This window comes from Haliaeetus leucocephalus, unplaced genomic scaffold (assembly GCF_000737465.1).
Source record: "Haliaeetus leucocephalus isolate CR32 unplaced genomic scaffold, Haliaeetus_leucocephalus-4.0 Scaffold295, whole genome shotgun sequence".
Classification (NCBI taxonomy): Eukaryota; Metazoa; Chordata; class Aves; order Accipitriformes; family Accipitridae; genus Haliaeetus; species Haliaeetus leucocephalus.
This window is the reverse complement of record NW_010972731.1, coordinates 786,931-801,969: the sequence shown is the minus strand read 5'-3', so window position 1 is coordinate 801,969 and position 15,039 is coordinate 786,931. Positions and strand designations below refer to the sequence as shown.

At 37.0% G+C, this 15,039-nt stretch overlaps 1 protein-coding gene across 1 annotated transcript in view; it reads left to right on the top strand.

Annotated features, from left to right (window-relative positions):
- The window catches only part of SMG1 (SMG1 phosphatidylinositol 3-kinase-related kinase), a 75,509-nt gene extending 63,319 nt beyond the window's left edge, over positions 1-12,190 (top strand). Inside the window, exons 50-64 of the mRNA XM_010570561.1 lie at positions 295-567; positions 699-933; positions 2,443-2,669; positions 3,899-4,049; positions 4,140-4,329; positions 4,559-5,028; positions 6,059-6,196; positions 7,025-7,177; positions 7,518-7,697; positions 7,919-8,146; positions 8,597-8,808; positions 9,008-9,114; positions 9,819-9,998; positions 10,142-10,248; positions 10,938-12,190. Coding sequence (XP_010568863.1) covers positions 295-567; positions 699-933; positions 2,443-2,669; positions 3,899-4,049; positions 4,140-4,329; positions 4,559-5,028; positions 6,059-6,196; positions 7,025-7,177; positions 7,518-7,697; positions 7,919-8,146; positions 8,597-8,808; positions 9,008-9,114; positions 9,819-9,998; positions 10,142-10,248; positions 10,938-11,015 — 2,929 coding nt within the window. The 3' untranslated portion in view covers positions 11,016-12,190. The remainder of the gene's footprint in view (positions 1-294; positions 568-698; positions 934-2,442; positions 2,670-3,898; positions 4,050-4,139; positions 4,330-4,558; positions 5,029-6,058; positions 6,197-7,024; positions 7,178-7,517; positions 7,698-7,918; positions 8,147-8,596; positions 8,809-9,007; positions 9,115-9,818; positions 9,999-10,141; positions 10,249-10,937) is intronic.
- The last annotated feature ends 2,849 nt before the right edge of the window (positions 12,191-15,039 follow it).

The window sequence follows — 15,039 nt, the reverse complement described above, 5'->3', positions numbered from 1 at the left end:
ATATATGAGCAAGATTAATAGCTGGCTAAAAGCTATTCTTACAGTAAGAAAGTCACTTCTTATACAGAAGAACAAGGTCTACTGTTTGTTTTCTGTCCTTGCGAATAGGTATGAAATGTGGTCTGTTCTAGGACTTTATGAAAGTGTCATTACAGTAGCCATCAACTGCTGTGGTATTTAGAGTTGATACGGAATAGGTGATGTGGGAACTGTTTAACACCTACCCACAGAGCAGAGTGCAATTTGCTAGCACTTGAGAACAGAGAATTTTGTCATTTTACTTTTGCTTTACAGGTATGAAATGCAATATGCTCCTCAACCACCTCCAAGTATGTGTCAGTTCATAACTGCTACAGAAATGACTCTACAGCGCTATGCAGCAGATATAAATAACAGACTTATCAGGCAAGTGGAACGTTTAAAACAGGAGGCAGTTACTGTACCTGTTTGTGAAGAGCAGCTGAAAGAAATTGAACGTTGCATAAAAGTTTTCCTTCATGAAAATGGAGAGGAAGGCTCACTGAGCTTAGCAAGCGTTATCATCTCTGCTCTTTGTACGCTGACAAGGTGAGTTGCCTCTTGTGAAATTTTTTTGTGTGTGTTCACACATGAGGCCACATAAAAGGAATATTCAAGTGGCATAATTATGTGGAGAATGCAATAGCAGGCAGGTTGTCTAACTTTCATAATTCATCTAGGCGAAATCTGATGATGGAAGGTGCAGCATCTAGTGCTGGAGAGCAACTGGTTGATTTGACTTCCAGAGATGGAGCCTGGTTCTTGGAGGAGCTTTGCAGCATGAGTGGGAATGTTACATGCCTTGTGCAGTTGTTGAAGCAGTGTCATCTTGTACCCCAGGACTTAGATATTCCTAACCCAATTGAAGCATCAGAAGCTGTTCACTTGGCGAATGGAGTATATATCTCACTTCAGGTGATACTTTTATGTTGCTTTTTCTTTCCTCATCCCCAACCTTCTAAGGCTTCAGCTAAGCCGTTCTTAACAGCTTCCTTAAACAGCTGAATGTTTGTTTATGATGCTGCTGAGATTTTTTTTTTTGTTGGACCTTAGTCTTGATTGCTGTATTTGGCTGAGGTGAACAGGCATTTGCTACTGCCATTTACATTTTTAGTGGTTGAAAGAAACCACTTTGATCTATACATGACAAATTGTAAAAATTGCTGTCAAGTAAGTAACCACGAGAAAGAAATTAGTATCAGATTTATAGATGCACCAGCTTCATGTCTTGCTTTCATTCTTTTATTCTGTTGCTGGCAGTACAGATCAACTTCCAAACTGTTGAGTCTGTGCTCTTCCTGTTTTCTGCTCCTGCTAAGCCTTACTTATTTTCACCTGAAACAAGTCATTTGAAACAAATTCTGAAAGCCTGTTTCACAGGCCCCTATCTCCAAGATTGGGAAGGAGAAAAATGCATTTATAACTTTGTGTTTTAGAAATGTTTCCACTTCAATAAAATTAACGAAAAACATCAGTGGCAGCTTGAATAAAATATCTGCTGAAGACTTAGGTGGTTTATAAACTATGGCTGGCATAAATAGCTTTGTTGAGGCTTTTGCTTCCACTGTATTGTATTTGAAAAATATTTTCTTACCAACCTGTGTAAGTGTGTTGAGATTTTCGTCACCTTGTTTCTTTACTCTTCAAAGTATTAACATTTCAGAAATTTTTCAGAAACATGCATGCAATTTCATTGCATTGCAGCTGAGATCTTTCACCCACACGTTGTTGTCTTCCCTGTGAGCTCTTAGGTAAGATGTGCAGCTCACTGAGCAGTCAAGATAACTAATCTTTTTGGTGCGTCTTGTCTCATTTTGGAGACAGAGTGCATTGGTTGGTTCTTTCTGTAGCAGCTGCTTTTAGCCCTGTGATGCATTCTGCTTGGGGAAAATTGCTTTATGCCACTTAAGGTACTGTTTTTCTTACCTGCATTGATTTCTATGGCATGTGTAGGACTAGCAAAACAATCACTATCTGGCAAGTTTTTGATTTTTTTTTTTTCCCTTGACTAGTCCAAACAGTTTAGCAAATCATAAATTCAATAAATAATTTAACTCATTTATAGTTAGGGAATGGAAGAGAAAAGCTACATAATTTGATGAAATTGATTTGCAAAGTGTGATCTCTGCACCACTAATCCTCTGCTGAGGATTGCTGTAAGGTATTGTTGCTGATGCTATTGAGGCAGTTGTTGCTACATTGTGCAAATGTCAAACCTTTGGGTTTGTACAGGGTTTAATGTATTCCTGATTTCTTTAAACTAAAAAAAAAAAAAGCAGATTTTGACCCTTGGCTGACCACCATCATTTTACCTTTTAGATAATGTCTACCACAGGGTGGTGTAATACTAAAATGAGAAAGATGTTGCATATGATACTTTGAGAGGGGAAAATTTCTTAGGTTTTCATACTTACTTCCCAACAGGAATTGAACTCAAACTTCCGACAGATCATTTTTCCTGAAGCACTTAGGTGCTTAATGAAAGGAGAGTATACTTTAGAAAGTATGCTTCATGAATTAGATAATCTTATTGAACAAACAACTGATGGAGTCCCTTTGCAAACATTGGTTGAATCTCTTCAAGCCTACTTACGAAATGCCGCTATGGGACTAGAGGAAGAAACACATACTCATTACATTGATGTTGCAAGGTAAATCACTTTTTTTTTAGTTCAGGTATGAGAGAATGAAGACTGCAGAACATTAGTTTGTCTAAATTTTATTATTTGTTTGACGTACAGGCTTTCCTTGCCCAAGAATGCCCTTAAACAGAGTGCAGTATCTAAAGTGTGCACGTTTCCTCTCTGTATGTTTGTGTGTTTATCCGCATGCATACATAGAAATACAGAACTATGGCAATTTACATTTACATCTGCTTAAAGTTGACTTTTGCTAGTCAGCTTTTTCCAAAGTATGTATTGTGATTTTACGTTTGAAGTTAAGGGATGCTAAAAATAGGAACTGGTCCATTAGTTTGTGGGAGGAACCTGTGAAAGGGAGAGTTTGTAACCATGGCACTCCTCTCATCAGGTGGTTTGATGAGCAGCTTTTGCATAATGTATCAGTTACTTCATTTAAAAAAAAACCCAAAACACAAACAAACAAAACCCCAACCAAACAAGAAGACTTGTGCATCTTATGTGGGACATTCATTTTCTGGGGAAGTGCTTGGTAGACAGCTGAGCCAATTCAAAAGCTTGTTGCCAAGTAGAAGTGATCTTGCTGTTCCCTTTGAGCCAGTTATGGTGGTTCCATCAGTGGTACAATGAAGGCTTATATATCAGTTGAAAAAATTTACTTTTTCTCTCTTAGGTTAGTTTTTTCTTCTTGGTTTACCCATTGGCAAGCCTACTCATCACTTTTGACCCTCAACTAACAGGCTATAAGGCAGGGAGAGGATAAGACCACCCTTTCAGGAGCGGCAAGCTGTTAAACCATCTCAGCCATAACCCAGGACCTCATCCTCCACCTTTTTACCCCATACTCCATTCAGTCAGTTATATATGTGTATGCTGCAAAACCAGTACTTGGTTTTCAAGGAAGGAGAGGTGATATTTACGTCACTTACTGTTCATAACTTTTTTACCATGCTCATAGCAAGTACAGTCTGTATCCTCTACCTGTATTTTAAGTTAGCTTTGTAGCTGGTCCTTTAATACAATCCTATCTTACGTGGTATCCTTAGCTGTTCTTATGAGACCAGCATTAGGATTCATGTGGTGAGTGGGGTGGAGAGGATAGGAATAGCCTGCAAAAATTTCATCTTGTTCAGATGCAACTTAATTCCAATCTGCTCTAGCTGTGGGATCAATCAGTTTAAGAAAATCCTATTTATTTCTTGTAGACTAAGCAAAAACATGTAATTTTTTTTTTTTTTAAGAGTACTTCATGCTCAGTATGGTGAACTGATTCAGCCAAGAAATGGTTCAGTTGATGAAACTCCCAAAATGTCAGCTGGTCAGATGCTTTTGGTAGCCTTTGATGGAATGTTTGCTCAAGTGGAAACTGCATTTGGTTTATTGATTGAAAAGGTATGGATTTGTTCTTTTCAGAGTGCTCCGAGTCAGGAATATAAAAGTTTTATAAAAATAAAACTAATTTATTTCCTTTACATTGCTCAGCTAAACAAGATGGAAATACCTGTTGCTTGGCGTAAGATTGACGTAATTAGGGAAGCCCGCAGCACCCAAGTTAACTTCTTTGACGATGACAATAATCGGCAAGTTCTAGAGGAAATTTTCTTTCTGAAGAGACTGCAAACAATTAAAGAATTTTTCAGGCTCTGTGGTACCTTTTCTAAAACGTTGTCAGGTAAATATATGTTATCAAATACTCAGTATCGCTTTGTCCACTTCTCATCCCATGTCCTTTTGAGAAGAATGTAAAACGGTCACTTTAACTTACCTTTAATATATGGCAAGTATGCAGAAATTAATTTTTAATTCCTGTAATCTTGCTGTGTTTATAAGTCAGATGATATTTTTCTAGATGCATCAAATGTTTTGTTTATAACAAAAATACTGTTTCTTTCCTTTAAAAGGGATCAGTTCCCTTGAAGACCAGAATGCAGTAAATGGACCTGTTCAAATTGTTAATGTGAAAGCCCTTTACAGAAACTCTTGTTTTAGTGAAGACCAAATGGCCAAACCAATCAAGGCCTTTACAGCTGACTTCGTGAGGCAGCTTCTAATTGGCCTTCCAAATCAAGCTTTGGGACTTACTTTGTGCAGTTTCATCAGTGCTTTGGGTGTCGATATCATTGCTCAGGTAGAGGCTAAAGACTTTGGAGCAGAAAGCAAAGTTTCTGTGGATGACCTGTGCAAGAAAGCTGTGGAGCACAATATCCAAATTGGCAAGTTCTCGCAGTTGGTCATGAACAGGGCAACAGTATTAGCTAGTTCCTATGACACAGCATGGAAGAAGCATGATCTAGTGCGCAGACTTGAAACCAGTATTTCATCTTGCAAGACCAGTCTTCAGAGAGTACAGTTGCATATTGCCATGTTCCAGGTAAGACCACAATGCATGTTATTTCTCTCTAGATTGTGTCTGTGGAAAGTGAGCTTTATTTACTGTGTCTGAGCACAACAAGAACTTTTGGTTTTTGTTGAATGAGCTTTAGAGTATTTTAACAGACCTGATGAAGTATTTTGGTTTTAAATTATTCTGTAAATGTATAAGGAAAAATGTGTTACAGCTAGCTTCTTTTGAAGACGAGCTGCTTTATAAGATGCAATTGTGGCAATGTGTAAATTCTTTTTCAAGTCAATACATGCAATTTTTTTTCAATAACCATTAAGTCATTTGTTGGAAAAGAAGTCATTCACTGGCTTTCTTATTAGGAATGTTGTCCTGTTCTCCCCCTTTTTTCAAACAGACTATGACTTTAAGGGAGGAGATTGCTTAAAACGGAGGGTATGCATTGCTGAATGTCATCTTGTACCTTTCCTTCAAAGTTTGAATGCATTAACGTCTCCTTGCTCCACTGTTTGCCTCATGAAAAAATAAAAATAGCAGCAGTATCAATGCTGAAAATGTTCTTCTGAGGCTTTAGATAAATGCCATTGTGTACCTTGAGCTGTATGCTGGTATCCAGTTGTATTGTAGTATTATTGATCTTCATTTTGTAGTGATTTGTAGGTTAAGGGTAAAGGCTTTCTTTATGTCAGCTAATAAACCATTTAATAGACTCGTAAGCAAAATTGTCTTGGTTTTAATGCATCACAAGTGAATTGTTTCTGAATATTGATGGGTTTTCCTTTAGATCAAGGAAATATGTGTAAATCACTTCTAATAAGTTAAAGACTGATTAATGATATAAATACCTAAGCCAGCAAAACATAGTTTACAACTACTTATATAATTTAACACTCTCTAATGATTTACAACTTTTAAGTGTGCCTGTATCATCTGACACCTAGCCCTTTTAAGATGCGCTTACTTATAAAGTATACCAGAGTACTAGAATTGCTGTTTGTGAAGCAAAGCATTTTGTTCTGAGCAATATTGATAATCAAGTATTCCCATTATTTTCTTAAAGTGGCAGCATGAAGATCTCCTCATCAGTCGCCCACAAACTATTTCTGTTACCCCTCCACCTCGTTCTGCGATTTTAGCCAATGTGAAAAAGAAACTTCACACGCTCAGTCAGATTGAAGCTTCAATTGCAACAGTCCAGGTACTACTATTTTTGGGAGGTTTGTTCAGCGGCATATTGGAATGTGACTAACAAAACCTGCAAAACTATCTGCCACCTTCAGATTGTTATCTGTCTTGCTATCGAAGCACAAATTTAGTGGTATTTTCATTGATCTCTTTCAGTCTGTCTGAAGTATACTGTTACATTGTTTGATTTTGCTGTCTTATATGAAATATTCTCTCTGGAATACTGGTAAATCTGTTTCATGAGCAGATATGAACATGCGAAATTACCTTTCCTTCTGAAGGCTGACCACTCTCCTATTCTTTAAGTTTGTCTGACTTAAATCATCCTTACTATCATTTTACTAGCTAGGTGTCAGAAGCTTCCTTTGTAGATCTGGGCAAATCAGTTATTCTGCATGTTAAGGTTTCTGTGCGCTGTGGCTTGGCTCAGCTTTTTAGACTTTTGGGTATCAGTAATATAGAATGTTTAATTGCTTAAAATAAATACTGCTTAGCTTCTTGAATTTTAATTTCCTTTTTAGTTATGAAGGTACTGTTTGTAATTTTTTGAAGAGGATTTGTAAAATAATTCAGGACTGGTGTGTTAAAATCTTAGACAGGTGACTTTATTTCCATAACAATCAAATCCAGTTGTGATGTGTGCTGAAAATAAACCTTTAAACAGCATAAGCTAACATTTGTCAATCATGAATACCACATTATTTTATATATATGTGTATAAGAATGTGTCTGCATGTGTTATATATGTGTGATTTTTTTTAAAGTTAGGCAGTTAGGCTTAAGGTGATATATATCAGTATGGATTATCTATATGTTTGGGTTTTTTTCTTCCCCAATGCAGGAGAAACTAGCAGCACTTGAAGCAAGTATTGAGCAGCGTTTAAAATGGGCAGGAGGTGCTAATCCTGCACTGGCACCAGTCTTGCAAGATTTTGATGCCACTATTGCTGAAAGAAGAAACCTTGTACTGAAAGAAAGTCAAAGAGCAAGTCAGGTACTATACATAAGTATAGTACTATTGACTTGATAAGTGTGTTCACTCTTTATTTCCTACTTGAGATTTATGCAGAAGATTTTTTTTTTTTTTCCTCCTCAGCATCTAAAGAGCAAACATAGATAATGGAATACTTCTGGGAATCCCACTTTAAAAGCAATATGAGTACTCCCTTGGAGAACCTTGCAGGGTTGGATGACCCTGAAATGATACTGCTACAGTAACAGAGTGGCTTTACTGCTGTATTTAAAATTCTGTCTTCTAAGAACATGGAACAAATGCAGTTTGTATAAAAGACAGCTTAATTGGAATAATTTTTCTCTCTGGCTTTGATTTTCAGGTCACTTTTCTCTGCAGTAATATCATTCATTTTGAAAGTTTACGTACTAGGACAGCAGAAGCCTTAAATCTTGATGCTGCATTATTTGAACTTCTCAAACGCTGTCAACAAATGTGCTCATTTGCGTCCCAGTTCAACAGTTCAGTCTCTGAGCTGGAGCTTCGCCTACTTCAGAGAGTGGTAAGTAAAGGTCAAAGCAAAATATGTAATGTTACAGAATCGCTGTAATCATGAGTTCTCAATTTTGTCTGTCATTCTAAATTAATGTTATGTATTCCTTCTAATGGGTTGTGAATTACAGAGTTTAGTCCATCGGCTGCTAAACACTTGGCAATAGCATCTACACAGTAATTGAGTCTTATCTCTGGATACAGATACAAAAATGTTCCTGTTATTTTTAGGGCACTGGTCTTGAACACCCTATTGGCAGCTCTGAATGGCTTCACTCAGCTCACAAGCAATTGACCCAGGAAATATCTACACAGAGAACAGTGCAAACAGAAAGAGAACAGCAAATAGAAACCGTTTGTGAAACAATGCAGAATCTGGTGGATAGTATTAAAACTGTGCTCACAGGTCATAACAGACAACTTGGAGATGTCAAACATCTTCTGAAGGCTATGGCAAAGGTATGTCTAAAATGTAATTAAATTTATTCCTCAAACCCATGTCAGTATAGTTTAAGAAACATAACACTTGTAACTATGTGCTTTTTAAAGTATCTAGAAACAGTGAAATGTGTTCAGGTATATGGATTTCAAGACAAAATTAATTTTATCTCTAAGAATTCATAAAGCTTTATTTCTAGAGTTAGGCTAATCAGGCTTTGTTGAATTAAACCCTTTCTCTCATTTGGCACTTGAAACATTTTCTTTGTGTTTACAAATCCTCTTGGTTTTTAATTAGTAAAACATTAGATCTTTTCCAAATTTGTTTTCTTGAAATGTAACTACTGAAAATTATGGCTGTTATTAGTCAAATGACAAACTGAGGGGCTGAAAAGGCTAAGAAATGCTCAACTTTATTCTCTTAGCCAAAATACAGCAAATTGTTAACGTTTTTGCATATCTTTGTTATAGGATGAAGAAGCAGCTTTGGCAGATGGTGAAGATGTTCCCTATGAGAATAGTGTTAGGCAGTTCTTGGGTGAATATAAATCATGGCAAGATAATATTCAGACAGTTTTGTTTACATTAGTTCAAGTTATGGGTCAAGTCCGCAGTCAGGAACATGTTGAAATGCTGCAGGAAATAACTCCCACCTTGAAAGAACTAAAAACACAGAGCCAAAGGTAAGAAAGTCACCTTCTCTCAGGTGAAGGCATTTTGCTTACATACTTGTATATAGCAGGAACACAGCATGGGGTACCTACTTGGTGGTTGTCTTAGAATGCAGAAATCTTTCTGCAAAGTTTGACTTCATTTTCTTTTTGAGTTTTCAATAAGTCAGGTAGTTGCATGAATATTTATCAACTCCATTATGTTTCCTAGTGTCTACAATAATCTAGTGGGTTTTGCATCACCCTTAGTCACGGATACATCAAATGAATGCTCAAGCCCAACGTCAGCTGCTACATATCAGCCAACTTTTGCTGCAGGTAATACCTGAAAAAGTACAAACATTAAAACATCAGGAATTCATATTGGAGAGAGGATCATAACTTTTATTAAATTTTTAAATGCAGACTATGTAAAATTCAAGTCATTCAGCATATGATACTGAATGACTGCTTGATCATAGCCTTTGAATAGCCTTCAAGATCTGGGTTCACTCCACAAAGCCCAGAATATATGGAAAGCATTGTCATGTATATCAACTGAACTGTAATTTCTGTTTAAATTAGTATTAAAATTTATGGTGAATTTGGAATTAATCCTGAAACCCTACAAAGGCATTCACGTTTGCAAAATTTTCATTACTTTACAGTTAAAAACTTGAATAAAGTTTCTCACGAGCATGGATTTCTTCCTATTTAAAGAATTATTCTACTGTCAATATTTGGACTAAGCGCAGGTTCCTGTCATACAAAATGATAGAATTAGAGGTTAAGAGAGCCCATAGAAATTTGCTTAATGTAAATAAATGTTTTGCAATGCAACAAACCCTCTTGTTTATGAAGTGAAAGAAAGTAGAAAATGGAAAGATTGAAGAGAGAAGAACTGGTGCAGAGTTTAAAATACAAGTTTAAAATGCATTTGTACTGAAGTACTGATAGCTGCATTTGATAAACATTTGTGCTTTTTCTTGCATCTATAATATATTATTTTGAATACTTTAAGCACTTTTAAACTTGCTTTACAGCTGTACGTAGCAATACAGGGCAGAAAACTCAGCCAGAGGTGATGTCGCAGAATGCAAGAAAGCTAATTCAGAAAAATCTTGCCACGTCAGCAGATACTCCTCCAAGCACAGTCCCAGGAACTGGCAAAAGTGTTGCCTGTAGTCCCAAAAAGACAGCCAGGGACCCTAAAACAGGAAAAGGTAAATATAGGGCTTAAAAAAACCAAAACCAAAAAAACAACCAAAAAACCCACCACTGACAGTACAACAAAAAACGCTGAAACACCTCAGTGGGCTTCTGTGCAGGAATGTAAAACTGAATTAATTTTATTTTGTACCTTTAGCCGTGCAGGAAAGGAATTCGTATGCAGTTAGCGTGTGGAAGAGAGTCAAAGCCAAGTTAGAGGGCCGAGATGTGGATCCCAACAGGAGAATGTCTGTTGCTGAACAGGTAAGTTGAAAATAGTAAAATTCCAGTACTGATCCTTGCTGTAAATATTTGGTAGTAAGCATGTGCCTATGTATGCTTAAGCATGCCTAAAATACTAAAATCCTATTGTGAATGGGGGGTCCCTTTTGAGATGTGTGGTTTATATTCCAACACAAATCGAGGTATGCTACTGCCTTATATTGCTGCATTCATTTTTATTTTTATCGAATGCTTTTGTATTCTATATCATATATATGTATATAAACTCATGAACTGGATAAAATTCCTTTTGTATGTCAGTAAGCTAACTTTTTTTTACACAGCTGTTGATATCTAGGGAGAACGAGTGACCTGTACAGCTGTCTAAAGGACAGGTCATGTCTGTGTTCACTAGCTCAACACAGCCACACTCCTGTCTCTGGGAAACTGAGTCAGGCACCCAGATGTCCATGTAAATTTGAGAATGTTGTGACTATTTTCAAGATAGGGGCTATGAGTGAGATGATGTGTGATCTTTTTTGCCCCTGCAGTACAAATTCCTATTTCTTATGTGAACTACACAAAATTATGTAAGATTAAGTTTACAGTTACTATAGATTTTCACTGAAATTTTGTATTTGCAGGTGACATTCAACAGTAAATTTTAAGATCACTTAAAAGCTTTTAAAAATCTAGCTTATTTTTAATTACCTGTTTGACCTTTTTAATAGGTTGACTTTGTGATTAAGGAAGCAACTAATCTAGATAACTTGGCTCAGCTGTATGAAGGTTGGACTGCCTGGGTATGAGTAGGGAGAAAGCAGATCAGTCTGGTTCAGTGAGGTCAGACATCCACCAGAATCAACTCGGCCTCAGGCATCCATAGCCGCACCACAGTCGGTGGTGATGCATACTGGGGCTTAATCTGAGGAAACCTAGGAAATCTCGGTGCACTGGGAAGTGAATCCTGCAGGATAGCTGCACTCAGGGATACGCTAAACACAATGGTCTGCAACCCCCACGGTCAAGGGTGAAAGCTCACCGCTTGAACAACATGGTTTGTCTTTCTGCTACGGAAGAACTGCAAACGTGTCTGGGGGTTAGCTGCAGAAAGAAATCGGGATGCTACAAACCGCAGAGTGATTTGGAACTCAATTCCACCTGACCCTGTGAACAATTCAGGAAACACCGAACCCTGTTCAAAGAAAAACGGAAAAAAATGGGGCCATGAAGAAATCACAGCAAGGGAAGATTTGATGCATTCAGATTCTTGTTACTCTTGTTGCGTGGCAACAGTGCTGGTTGAGTTGACCAGTTAGTACGGAAAAAGGCTACCAAGTGTAAACTTCAGAAATGGACTGAAAGCAAAGAGCTGTACATCAGATATACGCTGCATTGGAAGAACTTCTGAGATAGAAGAAAAAGCCTTTGTTCTCTTCTCCCTTTCCTCTTTCCTTTCTCTCCTCCCTCCCAGCCCCTCCTTGCATACACCCTTCTTGGCTTATTCTTGTAGGTTAGGCGTACTTCCAATATACTTATTATTTCAATCCTTCTGCTTCACAGTTTAGTCAAATTAACAACTTAAATTTTGTTTGTTAAACAAATTTTCCAAAAGCACTGAAGATACAGAACATCAATGATTACTTATGAGTTGGATGGTCAAATGCAAAATGTAAGTTTGGTTATTTTAAAGTCATTTATGTGATTCTATTATGTACAGTTTCTCAAAATTGTCACTGTGCATTTAAAAGTAATGAATTCTACAGGCATTTGATTTAATGTGCACTTCCCTCTGCTTGCAGTGTACACTTTTTTGTAATTCAAATTGTCCCTCCAATCTCATTCTACTGTGATTGCTGTAGTTTCTTTCATACGACGTAGCTAATCCGATGTAATCTTTACCTTTTTAAAAACCAGGATAGAGTATCTAGTAGAGTTTTACATTGTTGATGACAGATAAACAATAAAGTGATGTTCTGGTGGAGGTAGAGTGATATGCTTTTTACTTCACTTTCCTAATACTTTTAGTTTACACTTGTAAATTATAATGCTTCAGTTCACGGGGGTATACATATAATCCAAGAAATGAAGGACTCTCCAATTTTTTGTTCAACTAGATCTGTAAAGATTTCTGAAAAGTAATTTTCCTTTGCCATATTACTTCTGTAGATGGTTGTTCAATAATGCATCCATAGTGAATCTTCCACCAAGGTTTTTTGGTTTTTTTGATCAATTCTGCACTCAAAGTGTGACTATGTTCAGAAAAGTCACTCTAAAAATGGCATCTTCTTACTTAGATTGATGTCTTGCTTGTCTGCCGGTTGTCTGAAAGACTTGCTTCCTTCTTAAAGTGAGACACCTTTAGGAAAAGGCAACTTCCTTTTCTTAGAGCAAATAAACCAAACACAATTCAGTTACAACTACAGAATCTTACAGGTGCTGATAGCTAAAGCAGAAATGCACAATGGTGTTCTCAACCCAGATAAATTTGTGTAGCTATGTATAAAAAGTTTGTTTTGTAAACTCAGTGAATTCATTACGCACAGTTGCTGAAAAAGATAGACGTGGGAAGATCCTTTATGCCATTTTTGTCACTTTTCAGAGTAAAAATGCACTTGAAATAGAGCATTTTTTTAATCAAAATCTAAGTATTAAAGGATTTGAGCCAAGCCCACTACTGGCATAAAATTCATTTAATTGAATGGATTTGCAGCAGTTCATCTGAGTAGAAAGCTTGGCTAGTAATTTTCAGATAACATAAATTAACACCAGGCATAAGGATTAGACAAACTTGTATTATTCTCAGTATTTGCACTATGCTAACTGCTCTGCTTCCTCAGTAGGTCTTAGAATTCACTTTCTCTTCTGTTGCCAATTTTCTGTGGACATGCACTTCGAAGTGTAAGAATTTTCAACAGACACATGGCCTTTTTTGCATTCTGATTGCCTGATTAACTCTAGGGAAGTCACAGGCTTTATATCTAATGATAGCCATGCAAATGCATTCCACTGCCATTGCTTCCTGAACCCTCTGCCATGCCATGCATTGCAAGAAAGAAGGTGTTTGAATGTTGCAGTGAAGAACATTCATATGCAGAACAAGACACTTGACACTGTTGGTCCTTTTTATTTTTCTCCAGTTAAAAATAACCCTAGGAACAATCTTTTTGGAGTACCATAGTAACAAGAGTGTATTATACATGCTGTTTTATTTCTTGGAAGCTGGGGGGAAGGGAGGGGTAATGCACTCACCTGTAGCTCATGTATTATACCTCTGCTATCCGGAAATGAAACACTTGTGTGGAGATGGGTTCTTACGGCGTAATTTAATAAAGTTTTAAAAAAAAAAAAAGAATATGTATTCATAATTTGCTTGTATGCAAAACTACTTGTGGTTGTGAAAATTATGGGGGAGAATAAAGTGTCTAATACAAAACAAATCCCAAATTAGAGCAGGATTCTACAAAGACTTAAATTTGTGTAACTAATGTTGAGGAGATAGCTCACATGCTTAGGAGTCAGTGGGACTGTCAGCTTTTGCGTGCTGATGCATTTTCCTTGGTAAATGTTGACAATATGGCAAATTGGTACAGTCTTATTTAAACCTAAAATGCAGATTCTATGTGTGCATCTTGCATATTAAATAAGACTGCGTTAGTTACATTATCTTTTAAAAGAAGATAATGTGTTTTTTATAAAGACATAAGGTTACTTCATATTTTTTTCAGTAAAACTGAGACATTTATTTTTTCTGCAGTAGGACAGACCTAGAATAGTGCAAATCTAGAATCAAATCTTTCTAAATACATACAAATCAGCTGAAGCTATGGAAGTCAAACCGATCAGCTGATGGCAATTTTTTGCATGATGCTCACTTGCAGCGAATGCTAACCAAGGGACCATGCTACAAACTAATTTCTTGAAGTCAAATTCAAAATATGCTCATCCGTTTTAAGTTGTTGCCCCCTCCCAGTTATATAGCCTATTAGTTGAGGTGCTCTTAACCCTTTGAAAATGCAGTTACTGGTTTGCCTCTGTACCCGCCCCCCTTCTGTAAAGGCAGGATGTGAGCACTGCTCTACCTAACGGGTTACTGGGATGTGTTAAACAAACTGGAGTCGTCAGTGGTGTCTTAGATTATTTTGGTGGAATAATGGCAGTGTCAAGTTAATATAACTGAAATTGAAATTGTAACAGATATGTACAGTTACAAATTATTTTGGTACTTTGCAGGGAATTCACGGTCCATTTTTCCTTTGCAACAATTAGTTTTGCCTCAGTGATTAGTCGATTTAAGTAGTAATATATTTTGTCTAAATTTTCAAATATCTGTAAAAATGTCTCCCGTGTAAGTCACACATAAGTCAGAGGGAGGGAGCTAGTTTTCCAAGGAAAAATGAATGAGACACCTATAAAAGCATTGGTGATGCTTAATGCTAGTGCGAGGTTACCTTGCATGGAAAAGGAGGGTGTTTCACTGCACCAGCTCCATTGTGGGAATTGCAGCAGCCATGAACCCCAGCCCTGTGACACCACATAGTGCTGTCCACTTTCTGATAAACTGATCAAATAATATTTATCCTGTTAATTGCTTTGTGATATCTGAATGAAAAGCACCATATAAAAATATTCCTTCAGAAATACTGGAGGGGATTGGAGAGGTTAAAGCTCCGTTCTTCTAAATGCTGTAGTCCTTAAGGTTAATTTGCTGCAATTATTCATCAATGTGCTTTGTACCTAGTATGGCCAACCTGGTTTAGCACACTCAAATACTTCAAAGGTTTCTCCCACCCCCCCCCCCCCCCTCCTTTCTTTCTTCTTATGATAGTTATA